Genomic DNA, 17,751 nt, shown 5'->3' on the forward strand with positions numbered 1-17,751 from the left:
GTTTTTGCTATGATTGTTGATTTAATTTCTGTTCGTTTTGAGATTGAATTTTAAAATATACTTGTATGTGCTGAGCTTAAGTTTAAAATGGCCTTTACTTTTCTTTGAAAAACTTATTTTTCGGAAAGTTTTTTTTTTAATTAATACTATGTATATGGCTCATGGGCTTTTGAAATACACGATCTTTCTATCTATTATCGGATAACTCTTTCATGCTTGATCAGTTGGGAAATCCAAAGATATCCACAGGTTACCTTATCACTCACTAAAACCATAGAACTCAACTCGAAATGATTAGCAATAGAAGAATGGAATAAGATGGTATAATGTATTTGGGGATACCTAGGTGCAGAAGTCAAAACATTCTTCAAGTCTACACGAGAGTAGGTGAATAGGCTGTACCTTTCTGTTCCCACCTTACAATAAACAATATAATGCAGCCAAATTTCATGGTGGATGTTGAACTTGCCACACAAAATAATGGCTTCTTTGAAGAGTTTTCCTTTGATGAATCGAGGGAAGGATCCATCGTTTTCAGTCTTTATAAAGTACCGAAGTCGATGGATTTACTTTGAACGTTTGCCTAAATCAAAAGCGCCTTATTTGTTAAAAGAATATGGGATGTTAAGACTTGAGTAGAAAATGTTGGTCAGTAGGTTAAATTTAACAACCCTCTATAATACGTGTTACTATCTTTGGCATCTTTGTATCGCCTCAGTGTTGTGTATCGCTGTTTAGCAATCTTCCTGTTCTTTAGCTTTTGAGCGAATTTGATCGAAATGATCCACATAGTGGTCAACTTGACATTGTTAACTAAATGATGATATCAATCCAACTTTCAACCCTAAACTCCTACATTACAGTAGATCGGAGGCAGGGGGCGGTTTGATTTGAGTTTTTTTTTATTTGACAAAAAAAATTCAAGGGATTTGCCAGGTAAAGCTTTTGACGGTGTAGTATAGGGATTGTGCATTCCTTGGATGAGATGGCTCCGAAAAACGTGATATCCATCGTCAATGTTCGAACTAGTGTCCCAACATGGGTAACTGCAATGGATAGCATAGATAACATAGGATTAGGTAACTTTATATGGGTTCTTCCCATTGCTAGAGCACCTCCCTTTTTATTTTATTTTTTTTCCTGTATTCTAAAAAAGTATAATACAAAAAGGTATCTTTTTCACTTATATGGTTTAAATAGCACACCATATGGTCTAAATTCTTGAATATGTATCTTTTTCAAAGGGAATAGTTTTGATTGAAACACCATTACTTTTACTGAAGAATATATTAAAGTATTGTATTGTAAAACTGTAGTTGTTGCATTTAGTTAGAATTCTTCAAACGAAATCAAAACAGAAATCAAAATCCATCAACAATAAAAAAAAAACTTTTTTTTTCATTTTACCATGCGTTCAGGCTTCAGTCGTACACTATTGTGCACCTCAGATACAGGGTAATTCTGTTTCAGTCATATAGCTATTAGAAAATTCCTGGATCTCTAGACCTCTCCCTAAGTTAGGGATATTAAAAACAAAATCACTCATTAGTATTCATTTTGTTATGATTTACCCAGCAAAACATGTGAATCTTTGTGCTGAACCATCAATCTAGCCTGGCTCCACTATTTTCACCATTGACTTATCACCATTATCAATCACTAAGACATTTCTCTTTCTTAGAATCTCTTACACTTTAATTCTGTGTGGAAATAATTAGCAGCCGAATAATAGGACTAAGCTGGTTAAATCAAGAACTGGAGAATCCCTCCCCTTAAAATATCCATGCTAGAAGTTTTAGAAGTATCAGTAAATTATCTGATCTATTCCTCTTATTTCGTCCGTGAATAAACCCTGGTGGCAAGAAATAAAAGATAAAAAGGATAAAAATCTTCCAGAGCCATTGCTGGCGCATAGGGCGTCGAATGGGCGTTACAGTTGCTGTTTTTTTTGTTTTTTTTTTACAAAGACAAGTAGCAAGTTTGTCGCCCAGACTTGATGCGGCGGGGATCGAATCCTGGGCCCCGTATTGCCAAGCAGAGCATCAATCCACTGTGTTACATCACGGTTAAGAAATAAAATCTTGCTATTTCTTACGTTTAAATGGAATGACGATATCGCTCTGTCTTTAGATTGGTATTTTTTCAATTAAATGAAAAGAAATATTCAAACTTAACTATCTTTTACTGTCGTTAAACCTAAGCAATTTTAATGGACCATTTAAAAACATTTATTGAAATTACAACTTTGAAATTAGACATCCATTTGAAAAGAAACCATAACTTCATTTGCCTTTTCCGTATGAATTATTGCCAAGCTAAGGAGTAGGCTTTCAATTTATAATCTATTTCATATTCTGCAATCAACAAATATGTTCAAGATCTAAACACAACACACAGGTTAAGCCAGTTGCAGCAGTTGTGCAAAAATACTAAAAAATCAATAGATAGAAACATGGTTTGACAATTATATCCTTCTAAATATGATGTATATTGTCTTCCATGTTCAGAATTTTTCAACTTTATACCTTGTATGTAAAATATGAAAGTGCATGTGCTTATAATAAATATGACCTGGAGCTCTAGGACGTAAAATGGCCTAGAAAGGAGCTTAGCCATCCTTTTGATTGATGTGGGGGCGAAGGGGCTCAAATCTTTTTGGGAAATGGGACATAAGTGAACCCAGAACCACTTTTAGCAATTTCACAACCAAAAAGTGCATATTTAATATTTTGGCAATTTTAGGGGAGGGAGCTTCAAAGCTGGCGCTCCCCATCGCCTTCAGTCTTGGATTTTGCTATAATGAGTCTGAGTCAGAACGATTCAAAACATTTTCCATTGTAAAGCAGTAAAGTAGTTTTCAAATTAAAGTACTTAGTAAAGTACTTTTTATGATTCTTTTTTAATAGCAAAGAATTTTTTTTCGACGATCATTCCAAATTTGACGGTTTAGGGAAACTTTTTAAAACGTAATTTTTAAAGAACAATTCACAGTTAGGAGTCACAGAAGAAAACTTTGCTTTCTAGAGCATATAAACTATAAATATTTTTCTTGTAACTGGGGACTAGAAAAAACGCATGATTGTTATTTATCTTTATAGAATATATTTGTTTGAGACACCTAAGGTAAACGCGTTACAAAAGGGTTTTAGATAAAAAGAAGTTAAGCATTTCTCTGAAAAAAAAATCCTCGGTTTTGTGTTCACTAACATATTTTTTTTAATATTGAACTGAAAGGAATCCAATATTTTACTATCATTACACATTTTCCTTTTCAGTCGAGCAAAAAATAAAATTCCTTAGCACAGATAAGTGAAATCATGAATTCGCATACTGCGAACTCCATACAGATTCATTGTTTATTCGACTTTTTTGTTTCCTATTTATTAGGCGAAATATTGAAAATATTTTCTCACCAACAGCGGATGGTCCTTCAATAGCACTAAGAATTGAAAAATACAGTCCAAGTTGTTTCCGGAATTCTAGCAGACTTTCCTTAGCGTCACAACGGGCATTCTCAAATATTATACTAGCGCTAAGACCCAGCTCATCTTTGGTTCTAATCTGAAGACTTAGATGATGATGGTCCACGTTGGGGAAGCAGAGATTCATTTTCATAAATATTCAAGATTTCGTGAACTTAGAAAGAGACTTTTTTTCTTTGTCAGAATCCCACAGAATCATTAAAAACTTTTCTTATCGGGTTTTAGACCAAGAATAAGACCACCGTAGACTAAAGGACTTAGGTAGTGTTTCAGCATTGTTTCGAGGTTTTTGATCATGGTTGCAGCGAAAGCTGCAATCTAGCGAAGAGTGAACCACGGTCAATGAGAGAAAGTAGGATTTATTGACAAATCATATAAATAAAAAATTATTTGTACTTCCCTTAAAATCAAAGCTTGTCCGTGGGGGAGGTAGAGAAAACAAAAAGAAACAAAAACGAAAAGAAAAAAACAAAAAGAAAACTTGGCCACCGACACCACTAATACCATCACACAAACAATAAATATAAAAGAATATCATATATCATACTTTATCTCCGGGAAAATCGTATCAACAAACCCCCACAATGATAACCAAAAGTTAAAAAGCGCTTTAAAAAAAAATTGTCTAGTGAAAAAATTGCCGTTTGATGCTGGTTCGGGAACGGTAACTGTTGATAGTTTTATGATAGTTTAATAGTAAAAGTTTATTACGAAAACAAATTTATGGAAATTCCGAAGAAGAAACTGAAACCGCTCAAAAATAGAGTTGGACCGAAATAAAAAATTAGACCATTGGAATCCTTTTGGTCGGAAACGCTGTGCCGGAGAATTGCAGCCTCCCCCACCATGCTTAAGGAAAGTCAATCTTTTGTATACTTGTGCCAGCAACTTCATTCCCCCTGTATTTTCCATCTAATGCACCAATTTGTTTATTTTGGCTTATTTCGAACTGACGCGTCTCTTTATTTTGCTTCTTTTCCCCCAGAGGTGATTGTATTGCACCAGTAGTTGTAGAATGCTGGGAGAGGGCTTATTTGAAAGGAGATCGTTACGCCTATTGTCCTTTTTAAGTAACATAAGGGATCACGCCGCAGCAAAGCAACATTTTCTGCAATTTTGCGCCACTATACATCAATGTCTACCCAAAGAGGGTCAAAATCAGACGCGTAAATTAGTAAAGTTCAAAAACCGAAAATTCGGACTTCTCTGCAACGTAGAAATCATCTAAAATTTGGACTGGTAAGTTGTGTGGATGTTGAGCTGTGCGGATTGGGGCTTAATGGGAGTCTGATGAAGGGGATAGTAATTGAAAATGCACGCATTTGAGGTAAAAAGTTTCGCTGCATCAATATTGTCATCATACTCAATGACAATATTATATATGTTGCAATATTATGTCCAACTCGTATATCTGTTTCTTAATTGACACTCTGAAATATATTTATGGTGACATATCATTTTGTTTTTGTCACGTTTAGTAAAGATTCAGGCTATACAATGACGGTGAATAGAATCCACGGGGGGGGGGGAGTAAACGCCTAGAACCAGAATGACATTAGATCTGGTAATGGTCATTTGAGCTTTACACATTCAATCATTTAGTTTTATCTTGTTTCTTACCTATGTCCATCAGCTCAAATCAATGTCCATACCAGTTGGTCACCTTCCATGAACACAAGTTTCGGGTATTTCTCTTAATCTCACCCTGGGCAAATTAGTTGACTTCAAGAAAACTCCATGGATTCTTTTTTGTATTTTATTATAGCCTCATCAATGGCGTCAATTGGGGGATGGGAGTCAGAGGTACCTGTGTTCCCCTAGATTTTTTTGAGCCACCCCTTGATTTTGAAAAACAACTTTTTTGGGTGTATTTTCATAAAAAAAATGTGTTTTTCGTATTTTCATCGATAAAATTAAAAACAACATATTTGACCCCAAGATATTGAAAAGTACATTTTGCCCTCTACCCTAATTTTCTTGAACGGACGCCAGTAAACTCCGTACTGGCCAAATTGTGGGCCTCATGCTTTTTTTGCGCATTGAGAAGTATGTACAAAGACTGTCTTACGAATACAGTCTTTATACGTCCTGAGGTCATGCCCAAGCCACTTAACCGTTCTCGCTTACATTACATCTGGAAATAATAATAATAATACACCAATTTGGCTGAATTCACTTCGTTAATAAACCCCTCATTGCACTTCCTGAGAGTATAAAAACGACAGTGCTCCTTCACGCTCTCCACAAGAAATTGGACCAACGGGACTTTATACCCATTATCAAGCATAGCTATCACGGTAATCTACCCCATATACTTTTCTTAAAAAACGGCATCGATGGAAAATATTTCTCTCTGAGACCTAGGAGCCCTGAGCCAGTATTTCGTTAATGGATTTATTAGCTGGATATGAATTATCCTTGAGATTTAAAACCTTTTCTGGATACAGTCTGGAAGCAACCTTGCCCCAGTCTGCAAAATTGACGATAAATATATTATTTAGCGATGAAAACGAGAAATATATGGAGATTTATCGTTCTAAGTCTTGTTATTCAGAATAGCTAGGAGATGGTTGCGTTTATTTTTGTTCATTGGGAATTATTTCCTACTATTCACTCATTTTTTCTTTAACCCCGATACTAATGATACAAGTCTTATTTGGAACTTCTAGGGACCAAAGATAACTTCTTTAGGTAATGCATAGATATTTAATTTTTCATAATATTTTGAATTGTGTTCAATTATTGTTTTATTTTTATGTAGCATTCTCATTTTTTTTTCTTTGTAATTGATGATTAATAAGAGGTACGGCAAAAGAGAACTAGTAGCAGTTCATCCTTAGGTCGATACTGACCTAGAAAATTGCCGATTGTTTAATATGGTATGAGAATAAGTATTAATTACTTTCATTCTACGGCTTACTGATTTGTTTGGCTTTTTACCTGTTTGATTTGACATTAACGCGACGATTTAGATCTGGCAATCCGGCTCAAGGGCTGGACAGACGTTAGCAGTTTATTCAAGCGTTTAAAGAGCCTACGCGTACGAATATGAAGCTGGCTATTTCACAGAAAAAGGAGCGTATTTGGGAAATATTTCAAATTTATACGAAATTCTTCAATCAAAGGAAAAAATTCGTTTTACCAAGCCCAAAGTAAGGAATAATAAGTAAGATTAAACAATTTAAAACACCTATTTTAAGTATCTGCAAAAATCCGCTTTTGGAAATTTTCAGTGCTATTGAGCCAAACTCTCAAAACTGAAATAAGTCAGCGTAAAAAATATACACTTAGGGGGGGAGGGTCGATATTTTAAAAATCATTTTGAGGATCTAAGCTTCGGCTGACCGTCTTAAAGACAAAGGGCTCATTAACGAATTTTTACAACACCACAGGGAATTCCCAAAGGATTTTTTTGAAAAATTGATAGGGAATCTTAAATATGCCAACAGTTAGATGAGCTAACGAGCTGCTACTTAAAAAAACACAAAAACACATAATCTCTTACTAATTATTAATTAAAGCGCTGTCTATTCAATGTACATACAGCCTAAATAATATGCATCCTGCGTCGGCAAGGTCTTCAATCGAGGCGGATGGTACAACGGAGAACTCCCAGAGTTACCAAATTACTGAAATGACATTTTCTTTGAGCTGATTTTTATTAATTTCCAAGCAGGTATCGTATGATAGACTGTTTTTAGGAACTGTCCTTTATTGAACTGTAAAAAGAAAATTCTGCTCCGTTCAATAGAAAAAAGAAAATTAACACTTTCTTATGTTGTAAATTTCATTAAATCTGAATACCTCCATCTACAGCACAAAAAGGGAGAAGTTAAACGGTCTTTCTAAGATTGCCACTAAAGCAGGCACTGGTTTTTAATTTTCTGTCGTTTATTCAGGTTTCTTATACAAGCTCTAGAAGTTACGGCAAGACCGCCTAGTCAATTCTAAATACTTTGGCCACACAAACTAAAAAAGTTTATCATTGACGAGATAGGATGCTCATTTAAGGAATTGAATCCCGTTAAAATGAGGAATAATCTAGAAGAAATTCTTAGTTCGATAGTGGCATAAAGGATGCCCATAACACAGAAAAGGCAGCATTTCCTGACAAATAATTCAAATTTGTCAAACTAGGACGCTCAAAGAGTAAAATTCCTTTCGCCAAGCCATAAATCACAATATTAAGTGGGATTGAACTACCTTAAATCTATATACTAAATATTTCCACAGATCCAGCATTGAAAACATTCACTTTTTTTTAGCCACTCTCAAAACTTAAACAAGATAGTAACAAATTAGTACTGCCACCTTACTAATGCTAGGCTACATAGTTGGGATCAGCATAAAGCCTGGGTTTTAGAGCATTGGTCATTATGGATGAGTCACTTTTCAATTCCTTTTATTAGCTTAAACAGTTTGACTAGCATGGTATTAATGATGAGCTTCTGGTCTTAAAAGAAGCACGAAAAAAACAAAAATAAGGTTCCATATTTCCATGTTTAAATTGTTTGAAGAACAGTACAAAACAATTTAAAAATGGTACAAAACAATCTAAATTCCAGCTGGATTAGTTTCTAATGTTTACAGGAAATAATCTTACATTTTAGAATATATTCTAATATATAAGGGAGGTGTTTTCAACGCTTTTTGGAGGGGTTAATTGCCCTGAGAAAATTTTAAAAAGTTAAAGTTTTGATGATTTTAACAGGCTGGTTAAATTTGTCAGAATGGGTATGGGACATAAAGAAAATTTTATTTTGATAGACTGCGTGTAGCTTAAAACTAGTTAGGTTGTAAGTTATTAATACTGCTTGTGTCATTATTATTATTTTGTGTTCGAGTTTTATGTGTTTTTTCTTTGCCCTGACCCAAAGAAGCTTTTGTAGCAATAAATATCTAATATCTATTCACAATTAATATGCGTTAAGTTTGCGAGCAACACAAATTCATCTGTATGTATATTTTTAATCAACACGCTTTTTTCTTTGTAGTTTGGGATGTGAATCTTCAATTTAAAAATGCCAAACTTAGAGCCTACAACAGAGTCTTCTCTTGTCAGTTCTGATTTCCAAAATCTAAACTCAACGGCCCAAGCCTTTCTCATCATCTTGTGTCATATTTCTAATACTTTTTCATCCGGGAAGTGTCACCAGGTGACAGAAAAGACAGAGGATTGGATTAACGCCAGTACTGAGAATAGTTCTATTGTTTCTGTCCAGACCTGGGATAATTCTTCAACATCGCTTTTTGATGTGTGGAAAACCAACTTTAATGAATCATTTTACAACATTACAGAACCTAATTTTAATAGTAGTCTCTTCACCAACGAAGATGCTGAAAATAGCACTGACGTGACATTCAATATCGTAAGTACAATATCACAAAATCCTGGAGATAATTCATATGAAGAGTGTAATGTTACTTATTCAAATTTAATTGACTCAATTAATTACAACTATGCAGATGTGCTTTTCCACATATATGGTGATCTTCCCATTGAAGGTTTACTGAGATCTCATTTTAAGTTTGAAAATATAAGTGAGTATTTCGGACCAGTAGACTTTGAGATTGAAGGAAATTGTTCTGAAGCACTAGGCCATGTCGAAAAAGAGCAAGGCGAGTGGAAAAGAGAAATGCAAAAAATTCATGAGTTTCAAATAATTAAAGCTGTTGTGCTTGCAGCAGTCATCATGGTTATTTTAGCATCAACTTGCAAAATGGTCTTCCAACTTTTTGTCCAATACTCCGATACAAGTAAAGCAGAAAAATAGTGAGCAGTGTACACCAGGGAGCTGTTATTTACGGCATTTCCAAAAATCGCCTCTTTTGCTAACAACTGATGACATGTTGTTTCTGGTAAGCAAAAACATGGATGTTGATTAATAAAAAGTTGCCGGCAAAAATTCTGGAAAAGGTACAAATTGACACCCGACATTTCAAAGAAACAAACTCATTTATCACTATAGCAATGAGGACAACAAAGTCACCCTATAGGCACAAACAAAGCTTCTGAACAACATCTAGGGTCATTTATTATGTTGGAAGACTTAACCAAGAGAGCCATCTAGTGGAGTTTCTCAAGCTACTTATTATGCTGATAAAAATGTATTATTTAGCATTGCTTAAAAGAGAACGACGAAATTGATAATGGCTAACTAACCAATTTAAGCATAGAGGTTGCGATGTATGGTTATTTTTCAAATCAAGTGGTTTTACGCATCAATTAATGTTTTATATACAGATTGAGATGTTTTTTGTTTGGTAAAATTTTTTTTATAGGTTATTTTTTTCCTTTGTCTGTCAAGTGTCTCTTTAAAATCAAATTAACCAGAAATTGTTCAATTACATATGACTCTCCTATTTCATACGTAGTTAGTGGAAAAAGAGGTACTTGCATGATATACGCACTAACTAATATTCTTCTAATATGTTTCTCTGACGCTCAATCCTAATGAAATATGCCAAAGTAAAATAAAAATATAATACTTTTGAAACAAATTTCGGCTATATATTTGCACATTAGGGGGGGGGGTAACATATAGCGGGTCTGCGTGCCTAATGTGTTAGGTACAATTATTCTGCATATTATGTAGTAAGAATTGCTTTCTAACTTCAAAGTGTCCAAATACTTTACCCCTCTCTCCCCTAATGTGCAAATATACAGCCCAAACTATATATTTTCCATCTATTCTGTCACTTCTCTTTGTCATGTCTCACGTTAAGCTGAAAGAAACTAACGAAAAAAAAAAAACAGTTCTATAATGCGTCAATGAATGAACAATTTGAGCGATAGGGCTTTATCATACAAGTAACGAAAAAGATAATATTTTAAAACGTTAGAACTCTTTCACTAAGTTATTGCTCGTAGGTTCGACTCACTATTTTTAAGAAGGGCTAAAAGCCACAAGCGGAGAAACTCCCTTCATCAGTGACCAGCTTTTATAGCGGTTTAAAACACATTTAAATAGTAAAAAAAAATTGTAAGACACAAAAACAACCAAAATTCTTTATAAAGTGGAAGGGTACATGATACTCCTGATGCTTAATTTCTGACCAGCCAGCTTCAGGTAATTTCTTAATAATTTAGAAGACAAGGGGGGTCTGGGTTCATCTCATAGGCTATGCAAGATATTTTTATAGGCATTTATATAGATACTACTAAGTAGCTTTATTTCTACCTTCCAACTGTACCTCTGATACTGAAGCCCGTGTTTTTTCTGTTTTTAATAATTTGTGTGTATAATTTGTTCTCGAATCATCACTATTATTCATATCCAGCGTACAATATATAGCATATAATCACAAGGCTGCCGAATTCCTATTGAGAAAAAATGATGACAATCAAGAGATGTATCGTGTTTTTATAGGCTAAAAGTTTCATTTAAATATATAGCTGATTTTATTGCCAGAATTTAAGCTGTATTGACACTAAGGGTTATCCGATAGGAGATATTACTTATATTCTTCAGACAACAATTATAGTATATTAGGGGCTGGGCCCCAGAGGTGTTTTAGGGGCAAGTGCTCCCCCAGAAGGTCGAAAACCGCACTAATTACAGGGTCGAAATAGGCGAACAATACTGATGGGGAAGCCAAATTTTTATCGGTGCCCCCCAAGCATTAACTCTGTATCCGCCTCTGAGAACACTCCAACTAGGAAAAGGAATTTGATTAAAGGGCATGGTTAACTACGCTGCAAAAAAGACTACCCTTTGAAAGATAACCACGACCTCCTTTTAAACTGAAAATATAAGTAAGCATTTTCGGTAGGTAGATTTTGTCAAAGATGATGGGAACTATCCTGGATGAATGAACATGTAGGCAAAGAGTAAAAGGAATAGAATAGGAAAATGTAAAAATTCAAATAATTAAGGTTGTTGTGGGCTCAAACAGTGGACGGTCTTAACAATGCCTCAATTCTTAAACAACTGGGACAAAATTCAAACTGTAGCGTAAGGAGTAAGGCGTTGAGGAAGGGGCAACCAGCCTCATATACATACTAATTTCTGTTCGTTTTAAGTATTAATGATGCCCCTTACTTTCAGTTGAAAAAAACTCATTTAAAAAAATTTAATTTCTGATCTTTTTTTAATAATTCCCGGAAATCTGGCCCCACCTCCATGGAAATACACTCCACACATGGAAATATCCTCTAGACAATTCAATCCCGGTGAAAATTTACCCAGGACGACATAGAAAAAGCAAGACATATAAAAGGAATTTTTTATAGGAATTCTTGCAAATTCCCCCAGTGTATAATTTCTACTGACAAGTTCACCTCCTGGAAACTTCCATCCCCATGGAAAAACCCTCAGCAAAAAATGTGTCCTCCCCCCACCCTAAAACGTATACATGCTTCCCAATAACAAATACTATGCGCAAACAATGGGCAAATTTTATAACTTTAAGACCTTTTCCCTGGGGCTGTGTGGGGGGGGGGTCATGTTATGTCCAAAGGCATAGTTATTGGACTTTTCAACTATGATGAACAAGATAGCTATCTCAAAATTTTGATCGGACAATTTTGGGCAAAAAAGGGGCGTATAAGGGAGCCTAGTTGCCCTCCAATCTTTTTGGTCACTTAAAAAGGGCACTAGAACTTTTAATTTCTGTTAGAATGAGCCTTCTCACGATATTCTAGGACCAATGGGTCGATACGATCGCCATTGAAAAAAACAACAAAAAAAACACGAATCCGTGATCTTTCTTTTGGCAAAAAATACAAAATTCCATATTTTGCAGATACAAGCTTGACACCTCTACAGTAGGGTTTCCTGATACGCTGAATGTGATAGTATGATTTTCATTAAGATTCTATGACTTTTAGGGATTGATTCATCCTTTTTTCGAAAATTAGGCAAATTTTCTCAGGCTCGTAGCCGTCAATGGGTAAGACTAAACTTATTGAAACTTATATATTTGAAATCACCGTAATAACCTGATTATTTTGATGTATCTATTGGTATTAGAACTCTGATTTTTTAGAGTTTCGGTCACTATTGAGCTGGGTCGCTCCTTACTTACAGTTCCTTACCACGAACTGTTTGATAGTTGCAAGAAGGAGAATGAGGCTTCAATCAGAGTTTATGATTAAGTGTTTTTCAATAGTTGATTAAATGTCACTAAACGGCAGTTTCTAATGGTGCTTCCAAATTTTATTAGTCCAGTACGAGGGTTATATAGAACTAAAAACTAGTTCAAAAAAGGAAATGCGTTTAATATCAGTCTCAAGAACCCAACATTACACTAAATAAAATGACATGGCTGGAAAGGTGACACTGCAAAAAAATATGCAAGTTTAGCCACCGAGTCTCGTACTATTTTTAGTTCCTGTCACTGTTTTACTTCCTATCTCACCAATGACTCAAATACAATAAACTTGATGATGTAAACCGTGGTTGCATAAAAAACTACAGGTACTTCAGAGCAAGAACGCAATAAACTTCTTAATTCTTCTTTTTGGCTTAGTGTGGATAAGATAAACATAGGGAAGGGTCAGAACCGAATTAGGATGTTTCATCTCCACGTTAGGATTTTATGATGAGTCTCCAGTTAACACCTGTTGCTAAAATTGCTCAGCCGTCTCTCTTACGATTGAATCTGGTAGAATTCCATATAAAAACGGACACAATTTCTATACTTCAAAGTATTACAGATAAAGATTTCCCTGATGAATTTATCTCCTTGTTATCTCATTATCAAAAAAGACACAATAAATTATCTACTTCATTTTAAAGACTTATTAGATCAGTTAACGGTTGACTATGCAAAAATAGAAAATGAAACATTCATATATATTCATTCACACTCAAACCAATCATGATGCGATTCCTACATACTCCGTCAGGATACGCTAACAGTAAATTATATAGGTAGTCCTAGACATGATATATACACCAGCCATTACTTGACGTTATGAAAACAAAGAAGAAATTTCAGACGTAACTGAAGATCAAACGTTATTTCAAAATTGCACGTCCACACACACACACACATATATATTTATATATATATATATATATATATATATATATATATATATATATATATATATATATATATATATATATATATATATATATATATATATATATATATATATATATATATATATATATATTAGACCCCGGAGCCGCACCGGGGGATCGACCCAACGCCGCCGACGAGAGGCCCGGTCAACCACCGCCGAAGTGTCGCAACGCCGCCGGCAAAGGTGGCGGCGTTCGGTCGACTTTAAATCAATTTTGCGGCAATTCTTTATTGCGTCAACCGCAAAGTCGGAGCTTTTCCTTCTCGTGTGGATTAGTATTTCGATTTTCCTGATTAGAAATCAAGCAAGGCTTGCACTATTCTCGAATTTTCGGGTATTTCCCCGAAAATCTATGCGTCACCCCCCAAACAAATTTGGTTCCCCGAATCCCCAAAAATCACGCTATCACGGTGCCACCCCTAGCGATTCATCACCAGTGACTTTCCCTGCCAAATATTACTTGGCATACCATAATTCTTCACTACTCTCTGGTTCGTTAATTTTCGTCTCTTTTGTTACTTTGCATAAAAACCAGACAGATGAAATATGCAATTGCATTGCAAATATTGCAATATACAAAGTTCTTCATATGTTGACAAAAAAAGTATCGTCTTTATGAAATGAGTTTAAATTATTTCGAATCCAGTTTCCCACTTGCAATTCCTTACATCATTCGTGGTCAATAATTTTATTTTCAAATTGAATAGAATTATAGAACGTATTCACTATTTCACTACATTCACTACAGTTGGATATTGAAATTGGTAGCAGAAAGATCGTTTCTACAGCTGAATTGTAAGTTTACAGAATTTCTTTTTTCTTTTGCTGTTTATAGATAAGATTTTCTTAATTTTTAATATTCAATTGTTGAGCGCCTGATAGATTAAAGAAAATACAATCTTCTTTCTGAAAATATTTACCCCCCCCCCAAAAAAAAAACCAATTGAGACAAAATTTAGCTATGGACTAAGCTATGTAAAAAGTTGAGGAATTAAAGATTGAAACGGAAGTTACCCCAAAAATTTAATTCATAAAAAATTGAACATTATTGCCTATAAGGGGGAGGATAGGGGGCTATCATTTTTTAAATGATAATAACTCATTTTTTTATTGAAAGCAGGGATGCCAAAAAGATATTTATTTATTCTTTACAATTAAAGCGGAGACGGAAGAACATACTATCAAACTTCCTGGGAAACCATTGAAATATCTTGATAGACCCAGGGCCCCCCATTCGAACTTGTTCATTGTCTTGGGTATTTTGCGATTTCTCATAGGCTACTGGCATAATTTGACTTTTGTGTGTGCTCCCTTTTAATTAGATTCTTTGAATCTTATTGAATGCAACGGCGAATCTATGACTCAGTTTTCCGACAGTTTGAGGTATATCGGAATAATTTCGACATTTTTATTGTTGTCTTTGTACCCCTTTACTCATACCCTCAATTTTTTTTTTCAAGTTTAACATTATTTCTCGTGTTTGTTTGAACAATATAGTGCCCTAGTTAATTGTTAAGTAAATTTTTTTTTTAAGGTAAAGCTGACACGGTATCCTATCAAGGTGGTATCCAGAGGGGGGAGGGGGGAGGGAGGTATTACATTTAAATGATAATATCTCGAATTTTTTTTTATTGAAAGCAGGGATGCCAAAAAGTTAATTTTTTTTCATTTAAAGCAGAGACGGCATACTATTAAGGTGGTATCCAGAGGGGGGGGGGGTAGGGAACTATCATATTTAAATGATAATACCTTGATTTTTTTTTGAAAGCAGGGATGCCAATAAGCTAATTATTTTTTTTATTCAAAGCAGAGACGGTATCCTATCAAGATGGTATCAAGAATAGGGGGGGGGGCATAGGGAGTTATTATATTATAAGTGATAGTACCTTGATTTTTTTTATTGAAAGTAGGGATGCGAAATAGCTATTTTTTTTTTATTTAAAGCGGAGACGGTAACCTATCAAGATGGTATACAGAGGTGGGGGGGCATAGGGAGTTAGTAGAAATGACCCTATAACTCGTGACAGGGCTCCTTATATGGGCATAGCCTCCCTAGGGAGAACACGTGGTTAATGGGGTCAATGACCTCTTTTTTCCAAGGTCGATGTTGTTGTTGTTGTAAGTGCACGCTCTCAACGAATGTCAAGGTCGATGTTATTGATGTTGTAAGTGCACGCTCTCGGCGAATGTCAAGGTCGATTTATTTGATGTTGTTGTTGTAAGTGCACGCTCTCAGCGATTGTCAAGGTCTATGTTGTTGTTGTTGTAAGTTCACGCTCTCAGCGAATGTCAAGTTCAATGTTGTTGTTGTTGTTGTAAATGCACGCTCTCAGCGAATGTTATGAGTTTCCAGAAATTTGGAACACCTGTGCTGTCGACCTCAATTCCCCTATCGTGAATCAATAATTCCTTTTAAAAACAACAAATTAATTCCCCTTTCTTGACAGATCAATCAACCAATTACATCATCTGTTAGACTTTAAAAATTTTCGCCTAGAAACGATTCTCCAGGAATAGATCCAAGTCATTAATGTCTTTGACTCGGAAACAACTCTACTGGTCGAACTCCAAAAGATATTAATAACCAAACGCCATGGAAACAATTCTCCAAGAAACATCTTAGCGATGAATTGTTTTAGCACGGGAATCAGGTTTCTTAGTAATTTGAAATGCGTCAGCGCAGAGATGCCAAAAACCAAAGGAACACGCTGAAATTACGTTTAGGGATTATTTGGGCGAAACCGTTTTAGACAGGTTATGGAATTATTTCGGTGAAACAGTTAGACATTTTAAAAGATGATTTTAGAAGAGAATTTGAGAGTGAAACTCTGTGGTCGTTATAATACACAAGTTGTATTTGAACAGTGTCGTGAGGTCCTCTACCCCAACCCCAAAGGGTTCCGTTACCCCACCCCAAACCCCCAAGGAAGCGCCCGGTCCTCAAAGGTCCCCCCAAGCACCCAAAGGACCACCCGGCCCTCAAGGGTCCCCCAGGCTCCCAAAGGGCCCTCGGCCCCCCAAAGGCTCTCCCCGAGCCCCCAAAGGCCCTCCCCCAGCCCCCAAAGGTCCCCCAGGCTCCCAAAGGACCACCAAGCCCTAAAGGGCCCCCCCAGACCCCCAAAGGACCCCCAGCACCCCAAAGGCCCCTGAGTCCCCAATTTTTAAAAAATTTTATTGCTTTATTATATATTTTAAGAACAAGTTATTTTATTAATTTACATACAAAAACCAATTTAAAACTTGAAGTACTTATCTTTTTCCACACGTCTTTACTTTCCGACTTTTTCCACAACACCAAGCAATACTTTTCAAATGGCATTTCAGAACCAGTTCCTCTCTTAATGTCCCTCCTAAACCCATTTTACAAGTTGAAGTACTTATCTTTTCACCCACAACTTTACTATACTCCTTCTTGAATGCTCCAACTCCAAGCAATACTTTTCAATGGCATTTCAGAATAAGTTCTTTTCTTAATGTCCTTCCTAAACCTATTTTCCAACTTGAAGTACCCATCCTTTTCACCCACAACATTACTTTACAGCTTTTGAATGCCCCAACACCAAGACATACTTTTAAAAAGGCATTTCAGAACCAGTTCCTCTCTTAATGTCCCTCCTAAACCCATTTTTAAACTTGAAGTTCCCATCCTTTTCAACCCACAACTTTACTTTACAGCTTTTTGAATGCCCCAAACAGCATCCTTTTCAACCCACAACTTTACTTTACAGCTTTTTGAAGGCATTTCAGAACAAGTTCCTTTCTTAATATCCCTTCTAAACCTATTTTACAAGTTGAAGTACCCATCCTTTTCACACACAACATTACTTTACAGCTCTTGAAGGCCACAACACCAAGCAATACTTTTCAATGCATTTCAGAACAAGTTCTTTTCTTAATGTCCCTCCTAAACCCATTTTACAAGTTGAATAACCCATACTTTTCACCCACAACTTTACTTTACAGCTTTTTGAATGCCCCAACAGCAAGCAATACTTTTCAAAGAGCATTTCAGAACAAGTTATTTTCTCAATGTCCCTTCTAAACCTATTTTCCAACTTGAAGTACTTATCGTTTTCCACACGTCTTTACTTTCTAACTTTTTGCATACCACAACACCATGAAATACGTATCAAAAGACATTTCAGAACAAGTTTTTTTCTTAATGTCATTCATAGACCAATTTTACAAGTTGAAGTACCCATCCTTTTCACCCACAACTGTACTATAAGGCTTTTC

The 17,751-nt window shown here is 35.5% G+C and overlaps 2 protein-coding genes across 4 annotated transcripts in view; one reads left to right on the plus strand and one right to left on the minus strand.

The window, feature by feature from the left end:
* Positions 1–9,830, plus strand: part of LOC148955232 (uncharacterized) — a 24,100-nt gene extending 14,270 nt beyond the window's left edge. For all 3 annotated transcript variants that reach the window (XM_089101094.1, XM_089101103.1, XM_089101099.1), the window contains exon 2: positions 8,477–9,830. In XM_089101094.1, the coding sequence (XP_088957220.1) occupies positions 8,504–9,256 (753 nt within the window). In that variant the 5' untranslated portion in view covers positions 8,477–8,503 and the 3' untranslated portion in view covers positions 9,257–9,830. The remainder of the gene's footprint in view (positions 1–8,476) is intronic.
* Positions 6,770–17,751, minus strand: part of LOC148955234 (neurobeachin-like protein 1) — a 227,589-nt gene continuing 216,607 nt past the window's right edge. The window contains exon 32 of the mRNA XM_089101080.1: positions 6,770–7,201. Within this exon, the coding sequence (XP_088957206.1) occupies positions 7,194–7,201 (8 nt within the window). The 3' untranslated portion in view covers positions 6,770–7,193. The remainder of the gene's footprint in view (positions 7,202–17,751) is intronic.

This window comes from Artemia sp. Qi Xiang Cuo, chromosome 2 (genome assembly GCF_049724085.1).
Source record: "Artemia sp. Qi Xiang Cuo chromosome 2, ASM4972408v1, whole genome shotgun sequence".
Classification (NCBI taxonomy): domain Eukaryota; kingdom Metazoa; phylum Arthropoda; class Branchiopoda; order Anostraca; family Artemiidae; genus Artemia; species Artemia sp. Qi Xiang Cuo.